Below are 22,901 nucleotides of genomic sequence, written 5' to 3'. Positions count from 1 at the left end.
ATGGGTCACTTGGGGGGCTCTTATGGGGCACTTGTGGGTCAATTGTGGGGTGCAGATGTGTCACTTGTGGGGCACAGGTCAACTGTGGGGCTCTTTGTGTCACTTGTGGGGCTCTATGGGTCACTTGTGGGACACGAGGGTTATGGGGCATTGATTTGTCACTTGTGGGGCACTGATTTGGCACTTGTGGGACCTTATGGGTCACTTATGGGTCACTTGTGGGGTACTTGTGGGGCACTTGTGGTGCACTGGGGGCGCACTTGTGGGTCAACTGTGGGGCACAGGTCAGTTGTGGGGCTCTATGGGTCACCTCTGGGTAACTGGTGGGGTGCTGATGTGTCACTTATGGGGCACTTGTGAGTCAGTTGTGGGGCACCAGGGCGGTACTTGTGGGTCACAGGTCACTTGCGGGGCACTCTGGGTCACTTGTGAGGCACTTGTGGGGCAGTGGGTGGCACTTGTGGGTGACAGGTCACCTGTGGGGCTCTATGGGTCACTTGTGGGGCACTGGTGGGTCCCTGTGATGCCACTTGTGGGTCACTTGTAGGTCAGTTATGGGGCGCTGATTTGTCACTAATGGGGCACTGGTGGGTCTCTATGGGTCACTTCTGGGTCTTTTATGGGGCACTTGGGGGTCACTTGTGGGGTGCGGATGCATCACTTGTGGGGCACTTGTGGGGCACAGGTCAACTGTGGGGCTCTATGCATCACTTGTGAGTCACTTATGGAGCACTTGTGGGCACTTGTGGGGCACTTGTGGGTCACAGACTGTTGGGCTCTATGGGTCAGTTATGGGGCACAGGAGGCACTTGTGGGGCACAGGTCACTTGTGGGGCTCTATGGGTCACTTGTGGGGCGCCGGAGGTCACTTGTGGGACACTTGTGGGTCAGTTATGGGGCACTGATTTGTCACTTGTGGGGCACTTGTGGGGCACGGGGGGCACTTGTGGGGCTCTTATTGGGCACTCACTTGTGGAGCACTGATTTGGCACTTGTGGGACCTTATGTGTCACTTATGGGTCACTTGTGGGGTACTTGTGGGGCACTGGGGGCACACTTGTGGGTCAACTGTGGGGCACAGGTCAGTTGTAGGGCTCTATGGGTCACTTGTGGGTCACTTGTGGGGTGCTGATGTGTCACTTATGGGGCACTTGTGAGTCACTTGAGGGGTACTGGGGAGCACTTGTGGGTCACAGGTGACTTATGGGGCTGTATGGATCACTTCTGAAGCACTTGTGGGACCCTGCTGTGCCACTTGTGGGTCACTCATGGGGCACTGGGGGGGCACTTCTGGGTCACAGGTCACTTGGGGGGCTCTTTGTGTCACTTGTGGGTCGCTGTGGGGCAACTGTGGGACCCTGAGTTGTCACTTGTGGGTCACAAACTGGGCATTGATGTGTCACTTGGGAGGCACTTGTGGGTCCCTGCTGTGCCACTTATGGGTCACTTGTGGGTCAGTTGTGGGGCACCAGGGCGGTACTTGTGGGTCACAGGTCACTTGCAGGGCACTATGGGTCACTTGTCGGACACTTGTTGGTCCCTGCGGTGTCACTCGTGGGTCACTCGTGGGGCACGGCGGGGCACTTGTGGGTCACAGGTCAACTGTGGGGCTCTATGGGTCACCTGTCATAGAATCATGGAATCACCGAGGTTGGAACAGAGCTCCAAGTTCACCCCGTCCAACCACTCAGCCATCGCCAACAGCTCCCACTGAACCACGGCCCTCACCGCACAGCCGTTCCTTCGCACATTGCTGCACAACTTCCTGTGCTGCATTTCCGGCCGTTTCCCCTCCTCCTGTCTCCACTCCCCACTGAACAGCGTCCAGCCTCGCCATTCTGCCCCACACCTCAGATATTCACAGACCTGGATCAGGTCCCCCCTCAGCCTTCTTTTCTCCAGGCTGAACAGACCCAGCTCACTCAGCCTTTCCCCACAGCACAGATGCTCCAGGCCCCTCGCCATCTTTGTGCCTCTTTCCAAGAGATCCCTGTCATTTCTTTTCCTCCGCTTCCCTTGCAGTGCATTAAAAACAAACCAAAAGCAACCAACAACAGAACCCTCAAATCTGGTGAACATCCGGCACTGGAAGAAACGCAGAACTCTGACTGGGGACGGATGGGAGCCGATCAAGAGTTCATAAAAGACTGCAGACATAAGAACAGCAAGCCTGGAAGTGACACAGAGAAAGAGTCCGAGAAGCCACCCCAGGAAAGGCAGAGCCCTGATCTGATGGAAATGGACAGGGATATGGAGGGCAATAAGAAAAGCTTCTGTAAGTTCACCCGGTGATAAAAGCAAAAGCAGGGAAAACGTGAGCCCTGCCTAAAGGAGAAATGCGAGACTTGGTTCCCACGAATAGGGAGAGGGTTGAATGATGAAGGTGAGAAGACGAGGACCAAAAGAAACTGCAACGTCATGCTTGTTCTGCAGGTTTTGTTCTCTTGCCAATAGAACCTCAGTCCTGGCTACACACAAAATGGAAAAAGACTGCACACACTTTGGCATGGAACTGATCCCTGGGTACTTTCTCTCTACGTGATACCTGCTAGCTTAGAAGACGAATCAATTATTATCTGTATCTATGAGTTAACACAGAAGAAATGCTTTGGGGTTTGTTTTCTGGCCTGTCTCTTAATGAGATCCCCTTCTCACAGTCTCTACACCCCTGCCACAAGATGATCTTTACACCTTTCAGAAGAAAGCCATCTCGAGGGGATGGAAGAAAGCTGGTATCAATTGGTCAGATGCATGCCATGAATGCAGGGATGGTCTGGAACGATGAACAGAGCAATGCAGAGCAGCCGAGCAACTTGTAGAAAGAAACAGCAGCAACAGCTTCCATACCCGGCCTCACCAGTCTGAGATCCCATCAGGTGAACCCGGGACTTGTAAATATCCACTGGATCTGATGTCGAGCGATTTGTCCTCAATCATTTCCTTCGCCACTGGGGCCCAGATCTGCCTCAGTGCGTCCTGACCACGGGCACCACGGTTGAAACTTACAGCCATGTTAATGGCAGTAGGATTCCCAGTCACAATTGCATGGATTTAGTCTACTTTTGGTCATGGAATCATAGAATCACTGAGGTTGGAAAAGAGCTCAAAGCTCACCCAGTCCAACCGTTCACCCATTACCAGTAGCTCCCACTGAACCACGTCCCTCAACACAACAACACAGGGTTGCCATCCCTATGGGGACTCCATAGAGACACATAGAATCATAGAATCACAGAATCACCAAGGTTGGAAAAGACCTCAAAGCCCATCCAGTCCAACCGTTCACCTCTTACCAACAGCTCCCACTGAACCGTGCCCCTCAACACAACATCCAGCCTTTCCTTCAACACCCCCAGGCTCGGTGACTCCACCACCTCCCTGGGCAGTCCATTCCAGTGCCTGACCACCCTTTCTGAAAAGTAATACTTCCTCATGTCCAGCCTGAATCTCCCCTGGCGTAGCTTGAAGCCATTCCCTCTGGTCCTATCACTGATGACACGAGAGCAGAGGCCGACCCCCAGCTCACTACAACCTCCCTTCAGGAAGTTATAGAGAGCAATAAGGTCTCCCCTGAGCCTCCTCTTCTCCAGGCTGAACATTCCCAGCTCCTTCAGCCTCTCCTCATCAGCCCTGTGTTCCAGACCCCTCACCAGCTTCGTTGCCCTCCTTTAACACGTTCCAGGGCCTCAATATCTTTCTTGCAGTGAGGGGCCCAAAACTGGACACAGTACTCCAGGTGCGGCCTCACGAGTGCTGAATATAGGGGAACAATCACCTCTCTGCTCCTGCTTGCAACACTGTTTCTGATGCAAGCCAGGATGCCATTGGCCTTCTTGGCCACCTGGGCACACTGTCGGCTCATGTTCAGCCCAGCATCCATCCATACCCCCAGGTCCATTTCCTCTACACAGTCCTCCAGCCACACCGCCCCAAGCCTGCAGCATCACCTGGGGTTGTTGTGGCCGAAGTGCAGGACCCGGCATTTGGCCTTGTTGAAACTCATCCCATTGGCTCCAGCCCAGCTCTCCAGCCTGTCCAGATCCCTCTGTAGGGCCTCGCCACCCCCAGGCAGATCCACACTTCCAGCCAATTTGGTGTCATCTGCAAATTTACTGAGGGTGCACTCGATGCCCTCATCCAGGCCATCAATACAGATATTGAAGAGGACAGGCCCCAGCACCGAGCCCTGGGGCACACTGCTCACGACTGGACGCCAACTGGATTTGACTCCATTCACCGCCACTCTCTGAGCCCGGCCCTCCAGCCAGCTCCTCACCCAGCACAGAGTGCAGCCATCCAAGCTGCCAGCTTCTGCAGGAGAATGCTGTGGGAGACAGTGCCAAAGGCTTTGCTGGAGTCGAGGCAGAGCACATCCACAGCCTTTCCCTCATCCACCAGATGGGTCACCGGATCATAGAAGGAGATCAGGTTGGTCAAACAGGACCTGCCCTTCATGAACCCATGCTGCTGGGCCTGATCCCCCGCTCATCCCGCACGTGCCGCATGGTCTCCCTCAAGACGATCTGCTCCATTCTGTGCAGCTTTGGGGCACTTGTTTCAAAAAGGAGCATAGAAGTACAGAGTTAATATTTTGGCTAACAACAGCGTTAAGAGCCAGTGCACCTCAATTCAGCCACCAAAAACCCAGGTACCCAGTCCAAAAGAGAAAGGCAGCCCACGGAGGCAGAAAGGTGTTTCCAAATTACGATTCACCCCATCCTGAAAGAAGGGCCTAAAAGAAGCGTCGTTGAGAGCTGTGCCATTAATTTCTCTTGGATCCTGTACCAGTGGATCGGTGCCACCTGCCTTCGGGAATGGCAGAACTGGAGCCTTAGAGGGCGACACAGAGCCCCAGAAGACCACTCTTCACCAAGGTTTGTACTACAGCCTTATAAGAGGATATAAGAGGCTGGCGAGGGTGGGATGGTGCTACCACTGACCAATGAGAGGCTGGCGAGGACGGGACAGCACTGCCGATGACCAATAAGACGCTGCCTGGGGCGGGACGGTGATGCCGATGACCAATAAGACGCTGGTGAGGGCGGGATGGTGCTACGGATGACCAATGAGAGGCTGGCGGAGGTGGGACTGCACTGCCGATGACCAATAAGACACTGGCGAGGGCGGGACAGCACTGCCGAAGACCAATGATAGGCTGGCGGGGGCGAGACTGCACTGCCGATGACCAATAAGAGGCTGGCGAGGGCAGGACGATGCTACGGATGACCAATGAGAGGCTGGCGGGGGCACAATGGCGTTGCCACTGATCAATGAGAAGCTGGCGAGGGCGGGAAGACGCTGCCAATGAGCAATGAGAGGCTGGTGGTGGCGGGACGGAGCAGCCGCTGATGAATGAGAAGCTGGCGAGGGTGGGACGGCGCTGCCGATGACCAATGAGAGGCTGGCAAGGGAGGGACGGCGCTGCCAATGACCAATGAGAGGCTGGTGAGGGCGGGACGTCGCTTCCACTGACCAATGAGAGGCTGGTGGGGAGGGATGGCGCTGCCGATGACCAATGAGAGGCACATGGGGGTGGGACGGCACTGCTGCTGACCAATGAGAGGCTGGCGGGGGCGGGACATCGCTTCCGCTGACCAATGAGACGCTGCCGAGGGCGGGATGGCGCTGCCGATGACCAATGAGAAGCTGGTATGGGCGGGACAACGCTGCCGCTGACCAATGAGAGGCTGGTGGGGAGGGACAGCGCTGCCGCTGACCAATGAGAGGCTGGTGGGGAGGGACAGCACTGCCGATGACCAATGAGAGGCACATGGGGGCAGGACGGCACTGCTGCTGACCAATGAGAGACTGGCAGGGGCGGGACTGCGCTGGCGATGACCAATGAGAGGCTGGCAAGGGCAGAACGGCACTCCCGATGACCAATGAGAGGCTGGCAAGGGCAGGACGGCCCAGCCGCTGACCAATGAGAGACTGGCGGGGAGGGGACAGCGCTGGCGATGACCAATGAGAGGCTGGCAAGGGCAGGACGGCACTCCCGATGACCAATGAGAGGCTGGCAAGGGCAGGACAGCCCAGCCGCTGACCAATGAGAGACTGGCGGGGAGGGGACAGCGCTGCCGATGACCATTAAGACGCTGGCGGTGGCGGGACAGTGCTGCTGATGACCAATGAGAGGCTGTCGGAGGCGGGATGGCGTTGCCACTGACCAATGAGAGACTGGCGAGGGAGGGACAGCGCTGCCGATGACCAATGAGAGGCTGGCGAGGGCGGGACAGCGCTGACAATGACCAATGAGACGCCGGTTCTGGGTGAGCTCTTCCTGCTGCAGCGTGCTGATGACAGGACTGCAGATTATCTGCGCAGGCAGCCCAGAGGTTGGGAGCCAGGAATGGACACAGCTGGAGGAGAGGTGTTAGGGAGCAGCCAAGGCATCACAGTGCATCCAAAAGCCCTGAAAGGCATCACAAAGCCACCGCCAGGAAGCTTGGGGTTATCATGAGCAGCATCCAGGATGCTAGAGATTATTTGCTATCGTACCAAATGGGAGCTGCAGACACCCCAAAGCCAGACAAAACGGGAACAAGCCTGGAGCTCTGCTTTGTGTACCCTGCAGCCTCAGCGTTGCAAGCTGAGGTGCCTTGCTGTGTGCTGCATTCATCCCAGTCCTCGTGAATGAAGACTCCACAGGCAGTCAAGGCGTTGAGTGAGCACAAGTGTGCTGTTATTATTAAAGGAAAAGACAGGAGGGTGTGAGAGGTCCGGGTAAAGATGGGAATCGTCCTCTCTTGGGTGGAAAGGTCACAGAGAGAGTGGCTCAGAGCTCTCAGTGCTGCTGCCCGGTGCCTGGGACTGGAGGCCTGATTCTAAGCCCCCCTCCAAGAGGCTCTGCTACTCCTCGCTGATGCCGACCTGCTCCTGCACAGAGGTGCTGCTGTCGGGGCACCCGGGCTGTGCTTGGGCTGTGCTGCACATTGCAGAGGCACCGGGTCACAGTCCAGGCTGATGCCTCTGGTGTCTGGCAACCTTGGGTCAGCAACTTCAGCAGAGACGGGAGAAACGAGGGCTTGGACTTGGATGAGCTCCTTCTCTCCATCCCCGTTGTTATGTTGAAGGCTGTCGTCTGAACCGCAGCCATTTGTGCTTCCTAAGAGCTCTCCATGCGTGGAAGCACACAGCGCATCATCGCTATTTGCTCTGGATCTTTCGGCTTGACAAGGGCTCAATTCACCTGGGAAGGATACACAGGGTTAGTGCCAAAAGTTCACAAGCCGAATTATCAAAGTGGTTCTTGATCAGGAATGAGCTGAAGATGTTAGGTATGGGCTGGAACGCTAGAAGGACAATCGAGCCCACTGACAGCACGAATTCTATGTTGCTAAAAAACAGGGGGTTGAAAGCAGGATTTGCACCCTTACCTGCCACCACTACAACATCTGTTTCTGAGGGCTCCCTGGGACGGCGCTGCGGTTGGCATTTGGCCACAGAGGATGGTTTTCCCAGGCTGAAGCAGGAACGCCAACAGGCAGCTGGTGATTCCTTCATCCTGCCTGGTGGACTTGGTCAGGAGAGAGGAAACAGAGAATGGTGTGAGCCGTGCGTGGTGCAGGGTGAGGGAAGAGCTGCACTGAGCTCTTGCCAACAGTTGCTTGTTCCTAGCACCGCCTGGTTCCTGCTGAAACACAGCTTAGAAACTCGCTCTGTTTCAAGCAGTTGAGGATGGTTCCATTCCCACAGCTCAGCCCTGAAGTCTTGCTGGCTAAATTCCCCTCAACTGTGTCAAGCAAGATGCAGAGCATGTGAGCAAAGGCTCCACAGCTGTACAGGACAGCATCAAAGGATGGCTTTGATTGAGCTGGCAGGCGTAACTGCTTGCTGAGGAATTGTGCAGCCATAAAGGAACTTCAAAAGCATCTCTGACTGTGACAACACCTCATCAGCCCCATCTCACTGCCATTTCTAGTTTCCAGTGCCCGCAGGTCTGACCAACAGCTCTGCTTCGAGGTGAACCGGAACTGGATTCAGGCATGAGGCTCTGAAATCTAGAAAACCCCAACGGTTCCAGGTACAGCCAGCACAGGCCAGGGTAGACGTCAGCGTGGCTTTGTGCATCTCCTAACTGCCTGCCTGGTGGGCAACTGAATGCTAGTTGAATCTCACAGTCCAAAGGGAGTGGAGATTCACTGCAACACTTCAGGCACCATCAGTTTAACTGAATTTCAGCAATCTTTGGCACTAGAAGTAATGGGGGGGGAGGGAAAACAAACCAACACAAAAAGAAACAAACACAAAAACCCACCCCAACAATGCTGATAGGTGCCAGAAAAGGAAGTCCTCTTTACCTTTCAGGTGGAAAGTCAATGACTGTGTGGAATTTGCCCGGTAAAGCTGTGGGGCTTTCTTCCACTTCCACGTCCCTGCTCTCTGTCACAATGACAGGAGAGCTGCTGTGGCCTCGCCTCTGTGCCTGCACCTCCTCCAGGCTGAGCAGCTCTGTGGCAGGAGAAGAGGCCCACACAGACTTGGGCCCTGAGAGAGAACTGTGCCCTGTAAGGGAAAACCACAGGTGAGAGCCAGGATCAGAAAGCAGCAGCACAGCCATCACAGGTCCGGGAGGTGCTGTGTTTCTCTCAGATTTGCTTATCCGAGCCGCTGGAAGAAGAGCAGCTCAAAACAACCATGTGCTCAGAGGTGTGTTTGTGGCAAAGGACACAGTCATAATTAAGAGCAGCTCCCTGTATCGAAACAGGCAAACAAAAACTCTAGAAAGCAGGTACAGTGAACTCAGAAAGCTCCGCTGCCACACTTTCACCAAGCTTCACCTGCTTGCAAAACATCATAATGACGGTGACGGTTTTCTTCTTGTCACGTTTGGGCTTGCACATTCTCAGCATCCAGCAACAGGGTGCCAGATTCTAACCTAAGCCCAGAAGTCTGCTGTCCCCTTGGCAGTAAAAGTGTATTTCAAAGGACTTGGAGAAGGCCTGCATTTGATCCAGGTGTCTGATCAAGATGAAGCTAATGGAGGAAGACACTCATCTGCTCCAGCTGCGATGTCAGGTCCAGATGTGGAGCAGAAGAGGACGTCTGTGTGGTCAATGATGAATTCCACCACTGCCGACTGCGTCTGCAGTTCTGTGCAGGCAGCTCTCCCACTGGCGCAGGCAGACTCGCTCTGCTGTGATCTGTAGAAAAGGCAGGTTTTAGAAGTCATTCAGCCAAGATCGCTTCCCCAAGTCTGAACTGTTGCAGCCCAAAGCTGTCAAACTGGGCTCCGGAGACTTCCGCAGTGGGCAATCAGTGATGCCACTGAAGAAATTCTCCTGGCTGATCAAGGACACACCAGTCCCATCTAAACAAGAGAGCAGCAATGCTCATCTAGAAATTGTGCCCACGTGGGGTTGGAGAACAGTCCAGGCTCCTGCTCTGCTGTCAGCCACTCACTGCAGATTTTACAGGAGAAGAGCACATTCGGTGGAGAAAAAGGGAGGACTGCTTTATTTCACTGGAGAACAGATGTAAGCGTTGAAATGGAAAAAGAAGTTTACCTTAAGAGGTTTGGAGCCCACACAATGGCTAAGTTCTAAGCATGCATGTTGGTGACAGAACTGTTCGCAGCCAGACAGGCCAAGTGTCTCATCAGGTGCCCTGGAAAACAAGAGAGGCAAATGTTCACCATGCCATGCTGCCACTCACAAAGCAAACCTCAATTCACACTAGTTGTTATTACTGCTACTGATGCTGAAGATGAACTAGATCCAACTTGACCAAGCGCCACGCTGCAGCACCCAGCCCCAGCCCAGCACAGCCGCAGCCATCAGCTGCTCCCAGCGTGCCCCCGTGCCCAAGAGCTGACCCCATCAATTAACCCCATGCAGTGTTTCAGCATACCCAGGCATCCCGTTGCTCGCGTGAGACAAAGCCTGGAATTGCACCATTGCCCTCTGAAGTGCAGCAGGGCTGAGCTCTGCAGGCTGAGGGCAGCTGGTGCCACCGAGGCCAAGGAGTCCAGACACCGGGCCGCTTTATAGCCAGGTTGAGCAGCTCAGCTCCTCGAAGTGGGCGTTCATCTCCAAGTACGCTCGGCTATTCCCGCTGCAGAAATAGTTGGGGAATAGCAAAAAACAAACAAACAAACAACACACGCATTCTCACAAGCATCTTGAATATGGAAATAACCACCTCCCACCAGAAGTGGCATCGGTAGGATGCAGGATGTGGCAAAGACATGCGAGTAAACCCCGTGGGGGTAACAGAAGAAGGGCCTCAGAGCTGGGGCACTGCTGCAGCCATCTCCCAAGAGGCCCCGGGAAGAGGTAAAGGAAAGGCGTTGCCTTGTGCTTACCGAGAACTTGTCGTACAGCTGGTCGGTCAGCAGGGGGGTCGGGAGCTCCCTGAAGTACATTTTTTCGTGGTAGTGTGCTTCTCCGTGGCTCCAGGTCTGCATTCTTTGACGACAAGAGTCAAAAGTATAAGCCTCTCTGAAGAGGAACCGGGAAATGCAAGCAGTGACAGATGCTGTGCTGTTTGGGAGCGCATTCGAAGAAGACTGTAGGGATCCTTCCTGAAGTGCGGACATACAAACCCCGTCGAGAGGATCGCGGCAGGCAGAATTTGCACGTTCTTGGCATCGGAATGGCACTACTTCACTCTCCCGGTTCGAAAGTGGCAACAGCGAGAACCGCTGCGGAGCGTTTGCACTCGCCTCCGAGAATTCGCTATTCTCCCCAAATGCCGCTTGCAGCCTCCAGCAGCAGCCTCGGGCTTCTCGGTTGCCGGGAAAGGGCGACTGCAGTCGGCTGCTTTTCTCCGAGTTGCATGCTCTTCTGCACACGTAGAAACGCAGATGTTCGGACTTCGCCTCGTGTAAAAATACGAAGATTGCACTACGCCTGGCTCTGCGTCACCATATGCCTCATCTCTTATGCCTTCAAGGTGGCACAGTGGAAAAGGTTATGTTTTTTTAATGGGGGAGCATTAGCACAGCTCTGCTGGGCTTAATGGGGGAACACTGGAACAACCCTGCATGCTTTAATGGTGGCACATTAGCACAGCTCTCTGGGTTGAATGGTGAGACTTTGGCACAGCTCTGCTGGGTTTAATCCGGCACAGCTTTGTTGTTCTTAATGGTAACACAACTGACAGCTCTGCTCTGTTCCATAGTGACACCTTGCACAGCTCTGATGGGTTGAATGGTGAAACACTGCAAACATATGCTGGGTTTCATGGAGACACACTGGCCCATCTCTTCTGGGTTTCCTGGGTTTCCTGGTCTCCAGTCATGGAGAACCACACTGCAACGAATTGTCGCTGGATCGAAAGGCATGGACACAACCTTCAGAGCCAGGCATAGTGTCACCAGCAGAGCTGTGCCAGTGTGGCCCCATTTTACCCTGCAGAACTGGGGCAACGTGTCACTAAGAAACCCTGCAGCAGAGCTGTGCAATGTGCCTCCATTAATCCCGGCGGTGCTTTGCCAATATGTCACCACTAACCCAGCAGAGTTGTGCCAATGTGTCACTAATATACCGAGCAGAGCTGTGCAATGTGCCACCATCAAAGCCAGCACAGCTGTGCCAGTGTTGCCCCCGTTAAAAGTAGCAGAGCTGTGCCAATGTGCCACCATTAAACCAAGCAGAGCTGTGCCAATGTGCCACCATTAAACCAAGCAGAGCTGTGCCATGTGCCGCCATTAAGCCCAGCAGAGCTGAGCCAAAGTGACACCAATAAGCCCAGCAGAGCTGTGCCAGTGTGCCACCATCAAGCCCAGCAGAGGTCAGCCAATGTGCAACCACCAAGCCTAACAGAGCTGTGCCAATGTGTCGCCATTAAAGCCAGCAGAGCTGTGCTATGTGCCACCAACAAACCCAGCAGAGCTGTGCCAATGTGCCACCATTAAACCCAGCAGAGCTGTGCCCATGTGTCACCATTAAGCCCAGCAGAGCTTTGCCAATGTGTTACAATTAACTAGTCAAGTGAGACAGACCATAACTACAATGCTGACCTGTAACCAGGCACAATGCAGCTAGAGCTCCTTCTGCAGTCAGTGGAGCAGCTTCCCCACCTCCAGATCTACAGGCAACATGCACACAAAGCACAGCAAGTCTGTCCATACTCCACACTCACAGAGAACAAGTTAACAAGTTGAACATTTACATTAATTTTGCTAAGTCACTATTCAATGCAATGAATAAGCTATTTGGAGAAAATAAATAAAAAGAGAGAAATCCCCACGATCTTCTACTTCTCACAAGCCAGGAAATGCAGCAGGCATCCCTCCATCCTCACCACCACAAAGTGTCAGCAGTCCCAGCAGTGCCTGTCTCCAGTCCTGCGCTTTTCGAGTTCCTCTCCTGCCTCTGATGTAGCCCTGACCAGGCCCTGTTCTGCCCCCATTCCGTTCAGCCCATTTCTGTTCTTGTCTTGTCCCTGATCCTCCACCTCACCTTGCCTGTGTTCCTGTCCCTACCCTGACCCTACCACTACCTCCACACCTACTCTCACCCTTTTCTTTATCCTCCTATCACTGCCCGTCCCTCTCTTTTCCCTCTCCTGCCCCTGTCCCTATCACTCGTCCAGCCCCTATCCCTACACGTTTCCCTATCCCAACCCTCTCCCTCTCCTGTTTCCTTCCCTTCCCTATCCCTGTGCTGTCCCTGCTCCAGGCTGCCAACAGAATCCCCTGGCAGCCCACCACCAAGTTGAAGGGAAATTGTAAACCAGGAGAACAGAAGTGTGATGAATGAGAGGGGAGGACAGAGAGGGCAGAAGAGAAGAAAGAACACAGGTAAGAGGAGCAGAGCTAATGGGGCAGGGGAAAACAGGAGATGGCAGGAGAGAACGGACAAGAGGGAAGAGCAGAAAGGCAGTGAAAACAGGATTCCTTGAAAATAAGTGTTTACAGCTTTATTACAAGACAGGATGCCTCACAATAAGACGGATGGTTTTCCAATTCCTGAATTACAGAGGATACATAAACAGAAGGGTTAAGAAACGTAGCAAGAAAGTGCCACATTCTAAAGCAAAAGACCCAGGAACAATTCCAGCTACTGCACTCCCTTGAGAGGCTCAGTGGGACTCTCATCTGCTCACAGGGCCCAATGCGGGAGGATCAGCTGCTCTGGGGGAGAAGGATTGGGAACCATGTTCCAGTTTGTATCCTTGGAAGGAGGTTAGGGAAGCAGCTCCACGTAAAGACAAGAATGAAATGATGGCCAAGCTCCAATGCAACGGGTGCAGGACCAACAACCCCTCGTGCAGCTCCAAATATTTTGGAAAAACGGGTCCTCGCAAACTGTAAGAGCCTTAAATGACCCCGGAGCAGAGACCTCCTTAACATATGGGAACCCCAAGAAACGTGAAGGACAACTGGTAGTTATTATAGGGTTGGGAGGGAAACAAACTGAAGCTGTACAAACACAAATAGAAATGAGAATAGGAAACCTCCCACAACGGCTGCATCCTGTGATGACTGTCCCCGCCCCAGAATACATCGCAGGGATGGGCATTCTAAAATGACTAACACTGAATCTCCCCAGTGCTCAGCCCCAGTTTGGAATAAGGAATTGCATTCGTGCTCCAACAATTTCAGTGGGAAAAGTAACAATGCCTGCTGCAACTGAAGTAGTGACAGTGAAACAGTACAGGACCTGGGGAGGGGGGAGGGAGCATGAAGAGATATCAAGGACAATTAATGATTTATTGGGTGCCGGAGTTTTGAAGTCAACTACTACAGCTCGGAACAATCCAATATGGCCTGTCAAAAAGCGGTGGGTTGTGGGAGGAATTAAACAAGCTCACCCCGCCTCTCACAGCGGCTGCAGCAGGTAGTGTTGCTTTAACAGAAAAAGCTCAGAACCATTCCAGAGCAGAGCATGCTGCAATTGATTTAGCTAATGCTAGCTTCTTCACAATCCCGATTGCAGAGGAACGCCTTCCCGTGGCAGAGGTGACAAGATCCTGCCTGCAGATTGCCTCAGGGACGGCTGCACAGCCCAACCATCTGCCACAGAACTGTGGCTGAACATCTGCATGACACCAAACTGCCTCCTCACGTGCAAACAGTTCATTACGTAGATGACGTCCTGACTCAGGGAAACCGAGGAAGAGGTGCAACAAACGCTGGAATTGGTTGTGGATCAGATGAAACAGAAAGGCTGGGAAATTCATCCTACTGAAATTCAAACAATGACATTTTTAGGAATTCAGAGGCATTTTGGGCATTGGGGAATACTACCCAAAACTCAACACAACATTTCAGACTTGGCAGTACCCTGTAATAAGAATGAGGCACAGCAGTGTATTGGGCTGTTTGGTTTTATGGAGACAGCACGTTCCATACCTAGGACAAATTTTAACCCCGTTTATATACAAAGTGACAAGGAAGAGTTGGAGGGGGAAACGAAATGCAGGTTGCCTTTGAATTAGCAACAAAGGCTCTTCAAAGGGCCTCAGACTTAGGGGCCATGCAAAAAGCAGAAACAGAGTTAAACGTGTCTGCAAATGGGGCACGTGCCAACTGGAGCTTCTGGCAAAAACAGGGAAAGGAAAAGGTTCCCTTGGGTTTTGGAGGCAGAAAACTCATGTCACGAGAGGTGTAATGGATGCAGATTATCAAGGATGAATCAAATTCCGTTCAACAGCAGTGAACAGGATTTAATTAAACCCAAGATTTAATTCAACCCCATGACAGAACAGCACAGTTCTTGACACCGCCAGTTTTAAAAACGGTTGTGAGAAAAGGAGATCCACCTCAGATCACCACCGCTCTGGAGAACTATGTACGTAGTACATAATTTTATTTCGCAGATCCTGCACGACTGGATTTACCCGCCTACCAGCACGGTCCATTTGGAAAAAGATACCATCTGTGTGCCTGGATGTGAAGAACGGCCTCACCTGAAATTATCCCCAGTGCCTGCTGTCAGAGCTTGTGACCTGAGTGCAGTGATGGCATTGCTAACAGCACGTTGCCACTGTGACCAAGGCACAGGTTGGATGAACAGATTGATAACTTTAGGACAAGGTTGAACAACTTTGCTCTTTCTTGCTAACTGCCACGTGTGTGGAGGCCCAGGAGGATGGGAACACTGGATGTGGATGGCCTGTGCAACCCAAATGGTGGGATAGCAAAACGAGTGCAGCCCATGAGGGAACAGAGCTCTGGGCCAGGACAGCAATCCCTGCCAGATGCAGCAATACAGAGAAATGATCAGAGAAACGGGGAAAAACAGAAACTGAAACACGTCCAGATTACTTCACATGTCCCACACCTGTGGTGACTCAAAGACCACACCTGCCACATCTTCCACAGCGAGGTGTGTCCATACCAAAATTAAGTCTTGACACGAGATTTCTGACTTACGAATACTGAAGCCATCTTCATCGTTTGAAGGAAAGGGCTGAGCTGTTGGAGGCTCTGCTCAGCTACATTTCTGCCTGTCTCGAGTGCAGTTCAAGTGTAGATTTCATACACAGCAAGGTGTGAAGAAAAGCTCCCCCTTCAGTCCTAGAGTTAAAGAAAGTTCAAGCAGTAAATATCAAACTACAACAAAGCCCAAGCTTCTGAGTTCAAGGACATCCTCTGAAGCCTGATTTAAGGCAGTAAAATTCACCTTCTTGCCTCAGGTTAATATCTCCAAGCTATTTTCAAAGATCTTTTCATTTCCTCCCGATACGTTTGCATACAGCTAGTAGGACAAACAGAGCTAATAAAGAGAGCCAAACACATACAGTGAAGGCGTGAAAGTCCAGCAGTTCCAGCAGTGGGGGAAACACGCGCCTGAGATCAGAGACTGCAGGGAATGCTCCTTTGTGGGTGGGATTTAAGTCACACCAGGCACAACGCTCTGCTTTTGAGAAAGGCTGCTTTAACAGCACACCGTCTGGGAAAGCACACTCTAACCAGGTTTGTGAAGAGCCTCCCAAATCCTCACAGTCTTACTGCTCTGGGAAGCACGAGGTTCTCTTCTCAAAAACATTTCTTACCAGTGCATCCAGCGAGCACACACATCTGATGTTGTGACAGAGAATATGGGCAGAGACCAGCAGGTTGGAAGGTTGTCACCCTCGGGCCGGATCAATACTACAGATAGCCTGCAAGCCCTTCTGTAGCAGAAACACGATTGCTAAAGCTGAGTAACGTCCAGTGGGTGAGTATGAGTAAGGCGAGGCTCAGCACAGTGCTGAGGGATCCGATACTGACATGCCATTGCAATTCAGTGCACAGGAAGAAAAGGCAGTAAGGTGGGCCCGAAGATGGAAAAGGCCAGCCGTGTGCTGCACTGTCACGCTGGAACCACATCAATCACTACTCTCAAAGCGTGTATCTGCTAAAAGGCTGCAGTGTTTGAGACCTCCAAAACAATCTGCATCACCAGACTAATCAGCACTTTATGAATGCACACCAAAGACCCCAAAGGTCCTCTCAGAAGAGACGAGTAAAACATCCTTACAATACTTCCACATGCAGGATTCTACTTCTGACTTTGTAATTCCGTATTATAAAACAAAAGAAGGCTTCTTTCTTGCAATACCAGTTATTAACAGCACTTTTACAATCGAGTATGAGAACTAATCCACTCACCTCTACAGGATGGAGTTGCTCAAGAACATCAGAGTTTGCAGATTTGGAATGCCACACCTGAGGAGTTTTCAGGAAATACTGCAATGAAACACAACATTAAATAAAAATTAACCCAACACAGCCACGTAATCTAAACTGACCTTGAAAGCTGCCAGTGTCTAACTACTGTTATCCTGAAGTTGTGGATCTCATTAGAAGCCACCAATTTACTCAGCCAGCCATTATAAGCCTTAGTTTTTCATAATTGCACACGGGCTGATCCAAAAGTAATGCCTCCTGTCTTATAAAGCCGGCCCACAACATCACAGGTGGATGCTGGTGGGATGACAGCAGAGGCTGAACCTTCCTGCCAGCATTCAGTTACATTTTGCAGCCATGCGGCAGACGGCAGCAGAGGGCCAGAATGACAGCACAGCACCTGACATGGAAGTGCTCATGGAGCACAGGGTGTCCCTGAACTCCTCCACACTGAAAACATCGCACCACTGACATCCATCAATGCCTGCAGAATATTTATGAAGCCCAACACGTGGAGGTGAGCACAGTGAAGCAGTGGTGGTGCATTTCAGCAGTGGCAGCAGCAATGCAAGATGAGCCACCCAGACAGCAGATTTATTTTAATTATTGTTATTCCTTTTTAAACAAGCACAGCACACAGGCTCTTGCTCAACACTGGAGAGAAAAAAAAAAAAAAAAAAAAGGATAGTTAATGGTGGTGACCATGTTGAGAAACAGCTTTGTAGCTGAGAACTCGCCCTATGTATCCGTTGTCATTTCCGTGGAAATAAATAGGAGGCATTCCTTTCAGAGCAATCTACGTACCTCAATGAGCCACCATCCTAATACTGCAGTAATACTAATAATAGGAACAGAAAAAAACAGACTCTCAGAATATCTGTTGTGGGGATGGAACAACAAAACCAACACTGCAGTCAGCTGCAGTTATTCCCTGGGAAGGAACTGATGCCAGCAGAAAGGTCACGACCACTTCCAACACTCAAACCATAGCAGCATGTCAGAGCACGCAGCCTTGGAATAAACCCCAAGGATAAACCAAACTGCGTCTCTGTTCCAGCCAGTTTTTCTTCAATATACACGCACAGACTGGGAGGCACTAACCCTACAGATTCATTGTACCACTGTGTTGTATGGTAAGAAGAAAAGCAGGATGTTTGAGACTTTGTCAGGCACAGCACCTGCAGCACTGGAGGCGAGCAGTTCTGAATTCTGGTATCTGGTCGTAATTTGCGTGCATGCACAAGAAGCAGTGCAACTCACTTCACCAAGCGTAATTCAATGCAACCAAATGTACTGAAGGTGTACTTACAAGACTCTGAGGTAGAAAGCTGCTCGCTGAGGGGAAGGTTGGAAATGAGGCAGGGGAGGCCTGACAGATTGAGCGATTGTCTGGAAAAGGAAAGGAGCAGAAGAACTGTTCAGATGACATGAAGCCATTTTCTTGAACGCTGTTATATATGCAGTAACGAACAAAGAATGAAAATCAAGGCATTTCCCTTCGCCATCACCATATGTGCCACCTCTCCGCAGAGCTGCGGCACAGGCAGCACAAGACTGCTGGCACAGTAATTGCCAAGCCACGTTTTCAGAAGCCAGCATGACAAAGTACTTCCCTTTTGCCATGCACAAAGAAATGCTGGCTTACACAGACGAGAGTCTCAAGTGGGATAAGAATACAGAGGCTCTTCACTCTATTTTCTCAAATTGAAAGGAATCAAATGTCCACTTAAGGATAAAACAAAGCAATAAAACAAACACCCATGGAAAGCACACTGACCTTTGCAGGCCCTTCAGATCAAAGTGCTCCAATAGCAGTAGCTATAGAAGCTGTTATGCTCTACAGTTCCTCTGGTAGCTTTGTGGTTGGAGGTGGTGATCTTTGCATGGGCTTTGGAGTGTTTGTTTTTAAGCACCAGTAAGAAACATCACCAGCCTTTTATCTGCACACCAATAAAGCAGAGAATACAGCTCTGAGCAGCCATCTGCCAGGACTCGTTTTAAGAAGCAGTCAAGGGAGTTGACAAGGCCCCATTTTCCAGGTCTTCTGATCTGGTCCTCAATGCAATCTGTTGCCAGGACCTTGAACTTCACAGCCACAGCATGCAAATACAGTTTAATAACAGAGTCTTACAGAAAACAGTGGCTGGCCTGAAATCGTGCATCTGTACGCAGATGAGCAAAAAGGGCTCAAGCCAGGGCTTAAGATTTATCACATCATATAAATGCACAATACGTGCACTTCAGGAGAGATCCTGAATTCTCCTATAAATACGCTCATTTAAAAAAAAAAAAAGTTAAATTCAGTAGCTTCCTCAAATTAAAATTCTGCCTAAGTTCAGTGAAAGACAACAGTAACACAGAGAACTCAGGCTCAGAGAAAATGAGTCCAGCAGAAAGATAAGCCTCCCTTCACCAGGAAGAATTGATTTATGATACAAAAGCCAAGATAAGAGCAATACTGCATTTACAGATTTGGACCTGTTCTATCATAATTTCTGCATGCAGATCGGGCTGCTGGAATGCTAAACCAACGGGGCTGGTGTTATCACAGAGGGCTTGTAAAAGGAAGAAAACAGGAGCAGCATCAACCTCCAAATAAGATACTAAAGCATACGAGAGCCAGGAAGTCACGTGGCAAGCCTGTTAAACCTTTAAATGTGCAGGAGACAAGACAGCCAACTCAAATTTCCTTTGACAAGCATGCGGATGCTTTCTGCTGAGCTCTGTTTCAGTTATTTCAGACCACGCACTTCTCTTTATTTATCCAAAACGGAGTCACATCAAAGCTATCAGCTTTGAAATGATTGTGCTTAAGATACTGGTGCCTTCCCTTTCTTTAATAAGGCTTTTTTTAGATTACTAATTGTTTCACTGGAAACAAAGTCTGTTTCCTAGTCTGTTTTAAGATCATCTCTATGACTTCTCAGCAACTTTCGTCCAGATCACAGTTTGGCAAGAAAATGTACAGAAGACAGTAAACATATCAAAAGACTGCAGCACATTTCAGACTGGATTCTCAGAAAGAAGTTGTACAGATACCCCAGATAACAAAATCCTTACACCTATTCTTCATAACTGAACACAAACAACCTGAGAGAGACCTTAGCAAACGTACAGACAGATTACCTTGATGATGTTAAAACACAGAGCTCTTACTCTGTGCAAAAGGCAGATCAGAACATGCAATAAAAACCTGGAGCTGTGTACCAATAATGTAAGGGCATCGTATCCGTCGGAACGTCACTGGAGAATCTGAAGGAATTCCAGATCCCTGACTTATAAAATCAGCTGTTTGCCAGCCAGTCAGAAGATGAATTTGTGCAGTTCAACTGCAGCTTCCTATGTAGCATACACTGACTTACCAGCATCAGATAATAACAAACCCCAAACACCCCAGGATCTGATCCTGTGCTCCTCTTAGTGCTTCGTGCCTGCAGCTACCACAAGAGGTCAGGAAGCCAAGCAGGCACAGGATGAAGGTCTCTGCTCTGGAGAAAAGCAGACAAGCAAAGCATGTGTGATAACAAGGGAACTTCAGCAGCACATTTCACCTTTCAGAAGGAAAACAGACACACCTTGATCCATTTGCAATCAAATGCCCTTTCATTCCATATCTGTAAAGCAAAAGGTAAAAAGCCATGTTGAGAAGTGAGGATGTGCCGACATGTCAAATCGCATACACAGAAACAAATCTTCCACAGCCATTACTGAACTCCAAGGCTTTGGTTGGCCAAAGGAAATCGCTCCGATTGGTTCTGGCAGCCCTCCAGGGAAAAAGTCTGTATGAAAATTCAAGGCAGGTGCTTATTTCTCTCAGCCTTCGGCCCGCAGCCTCACTGAAAAGAACAGTCATGCTGGGAGAGCTCTCTACAACCCTTAGCCCTGTTACACATTATATGCCATGAGCAATAGCATATAACAGGCTCTTCAGCTTGGGAGATGATGCCTTTTTCCATGGTTTCTCATCAAGCCGTGGCCATACAGAATGTCAGTAACAACAGAAACAAGCTATTACTGAAATACTTCACATGCAGAACTTATATTCTACTGTAAAAGCACAGCAGGGCAAAAACTCGTGTCGGACACACACCTCCCAGCCCACCCCCTCCAAGGTCCATTTCTCAAGCTTCAGTGCCTTACCAGAGTGCACTGACTGAAACAGTCAGCAGCAGGAAGGACAACGCTCCAGAAGAGATGGACACTGCATGTACCTTCCCACACTGCAACACAAAGGGCAGACTTTCTCAGTGGGATGGGAACCACAGCTTGAGAAGCTTCACTGAGGACAGTGAAAATTCAGAAGTGCAGCTTCATGATAAATCATTTATATTCAGCACAGTGAGCAGGTCTAAGCACTAAGGCCATTTGACTCGAGAAGATTATTGGCAAGTCCCTGCCTAGGATGTTATGCTACTGCAGAAAGGCAAAAGCTGGCTGAGAGAAGCACCAAAGCAAGCATAGCAAGTCCTAGAGCTTCCCTGCCTTGTCTGGTGCCACATGAAAACATCGGTCCCTTAAAGTAATGAAGGGTCAGACGTGTTTGTTACAACAAAGAGCATATAAACCCTAAGGCTTGGATTTACCACTCAGCTCAATTCGGAGGCTCCTCTCTTCAGCTTCTCTCATCAGCCACCGCTCACAGCCTCAGAAATCGCACTCACCATTTCCATAGGCACATGGCAGGTCTCGGGGCCATCTGGGAAGGAAACAGACATTAAAAAGACATTATAAAGTTCTCTTTGCCCACTTTGCATTGCTCACTATATTAACTTAGCATAAATGTTTGAGGATTTGTCCCTTTTTTTTTTTATTGGGGGGGGGGGGGGATTGGAAGGGGGAGAAGCAGTTTGTTTTTTGCTTTATTAAAAAGGAACGATGCTTTCTTTTGTGCATCAGAACGCAATCAGCTATTGGGCGTTTTCTATTCCTAGATGCGATAATGCTAAAACCTGCATTTATGATCACCTTCGTCTCAGCAACCACTGGGAAATTCACAGCGTTAGGATCATAAAGGAAAGAAAATCACCGTTGAAAGCACAATTAGCAGATAATGTCCACGTGGTGACGTATGGGGTGAGAGAGAGCGAGGGGGGGAAGAAGCAGCACAAATTGAAATGCAGTTCCTTCTTCACAGACTTTGCGCACAGTGATCATAGTCCAGTGAAATGCAGCAGCTCATCAAACTAAAGTAACACAACTCCTTCTGGTCTTCGCACTCTGTAAAGAACTTCCCCCCGACTTCCAACCTCAATCAGCCCTCCCTCAACTCAAAGCCGTTTCCCCTTGTCCTGCTGTTATCTACCCTTTCAGAGTTGACTCCCCTCCTGTTTGCAGGCTCCCTTTAGGTCCTGAAAGGCTGCAATGAGGTCACCGTGCAGCCTTCTTTGCTCCAGGCTGAACAAGCCCAGCATCCTCAGCCTGTCTTCGTAGGAGAGCTGCTCCAGCCCCCTGATCATCTTTGTGGCTCTCCTCCAGACCCTCTCCAACAGCTCTTTCTTGTGCTGGGGGCTCCAGACCTGGACGCAGTGCTGCAGATGGGGACTCATGAGAGCAGAGCAGAGGGGGACAATCACTTCCCTGTCCCTGCTGCCACCCCTCTGCTGATGGAGCCCAGGATCCCATTTGCTTTCCCAGCTGTAAGAGCACACTGCTGGCTCATGTTAAGCTTTTCTTCCATCAAGACCCCCAGGTCCTTCTTGCCGGGCTGATCCCAACGACTGCTCCTGCCAGGCTGTTCCCTCCTCTAAATTGTGGCCCCGTGCACCACATCCAGGTGGTTTTTAAACACATCCAGGGATGGTGACTCAACCACCTCCCTGGGCAGCCCGTTCCAGTGCTTAACAACCCTTTGCATAGAAGTTTGTCCAACCTCAACTTACCCCACAGATGTGACAATGGCCTCTGGCTTCTGGGGTGCTTCTCAAAGGAAACCAGCGCACAGTGTCAGGAGTGGAGGAGGAAGAAGCAGCCGAGCCTGCCGCTGACGCTGCCATTCTGCGTCCCTCCCCAGGACTCCCACACCTTCCTCTTCCCAGCCCCGCTCGGCTCCTAGCAGGCTGCAGACACCGCTGAGGCACTCACGCTCCACGGCCGTCATCTTCCCCTGCTGCCGGACCGCTCTCTGCAGGGCTGCGCCGAGTTCCTGCCGCTCCTGTGCTGACGGATGGAGGAGTTTCGTGCCGGCACCCACAGCACGCGGTCCCCGGGCTGCCGGCGGCACGGCAGGACGCTCCGCTCTCTCCCATCGCCCCTCAGCTCCCGCATCCTCCTATTATCCGCCTACGGATACGAAGACCCTGCAGAGCGGTCCGCACAGGCTGATCGACGGCCGACGCCAACG

General features: G+C 51.0%; 1 protein-coding gene across 20 annotated transcripts; it reads right to left on the bottom strand.

Annotated features, from left to right (window-relative positions):
- Positions 1-1,246: 1,246 nt before the first annotated feature.
- LOC125684468 (uncharacterized) lies at positions 1,247-22,556 on the bottom strand. Of its 20 annotated transcripts, none has more exons than XM_048926649.1 (12): positions 22,441-22,556; positions 21,145-21,257; positions 17,871-20,781; positions 16,544-16,621; positions 15,323-15,466; positions 11,963-12,030; positions 10,304-10,886; positions 9,850-10,053; positions 9,507-9,606; positions 8,301-9,143; positions 7,377-7,516; positions 1,247-7,189 (listed from the first exon to the last, which is right to left on the bottom strand). In XM_048926649.1, exon 12 carries the CDS (start codon positions 6,086-6,088, stop codon positions 4,832-4,834), a length of 1,257 nt encoding a protein of 418 aa, XP_048782606.1. In that variant the 5' UTR covers positions 6,089-7,189; positions 7,377-7,516; positions 8,301-9,143; positions 9,507-9,606; positions 9,850-10,053; positions 10,304-10,886; positions 11,963-12,030; positions 15,323-15,466; positions 16,544-16,621; positions 17,871-20,781; positions 21,145-21,257; positions 22,441-22,556; the 3' UTR covers positions 1,247-4,831. The 20 variants fall into 20 exon arrangements, with proteins under 20 accessions (XP_048782606.1, XP_048782610.1, XP_048782603.1 ...); XM_048926653.1 differs by having other exon boundaries at positions 10,304-10,819; XM_048926646.1 differs by having other exon boundaries at positions 10,304-15,466; positions 17,871-20,049; positions 20,137-20,175; positions 20,275-20,781.
- Between the last annotated feature and the right edge of the window lie 345 nt (positions 22,557-22,901).

The sequence above is a fragment of the Lagopus muta genome, chromosome 25 (genome assembly GCF_023343835.1).
Source record: "Lagopus muta isolate bLagMut1 chromosome 25, bLagMut1 primary, whole genome shotgun sequence".
NCBI classification, from domain to species: domain Eukaryota; kingdom Metazoa; phylum Chordata; class Aves; order Galliformes; family Phasianidae; genus Lagopus; species Lagopus muta.
Note: the sequence above shows the minus strand (reverse complement) of the source record. Positions and strands in the feature narration are given on the sequence as shown.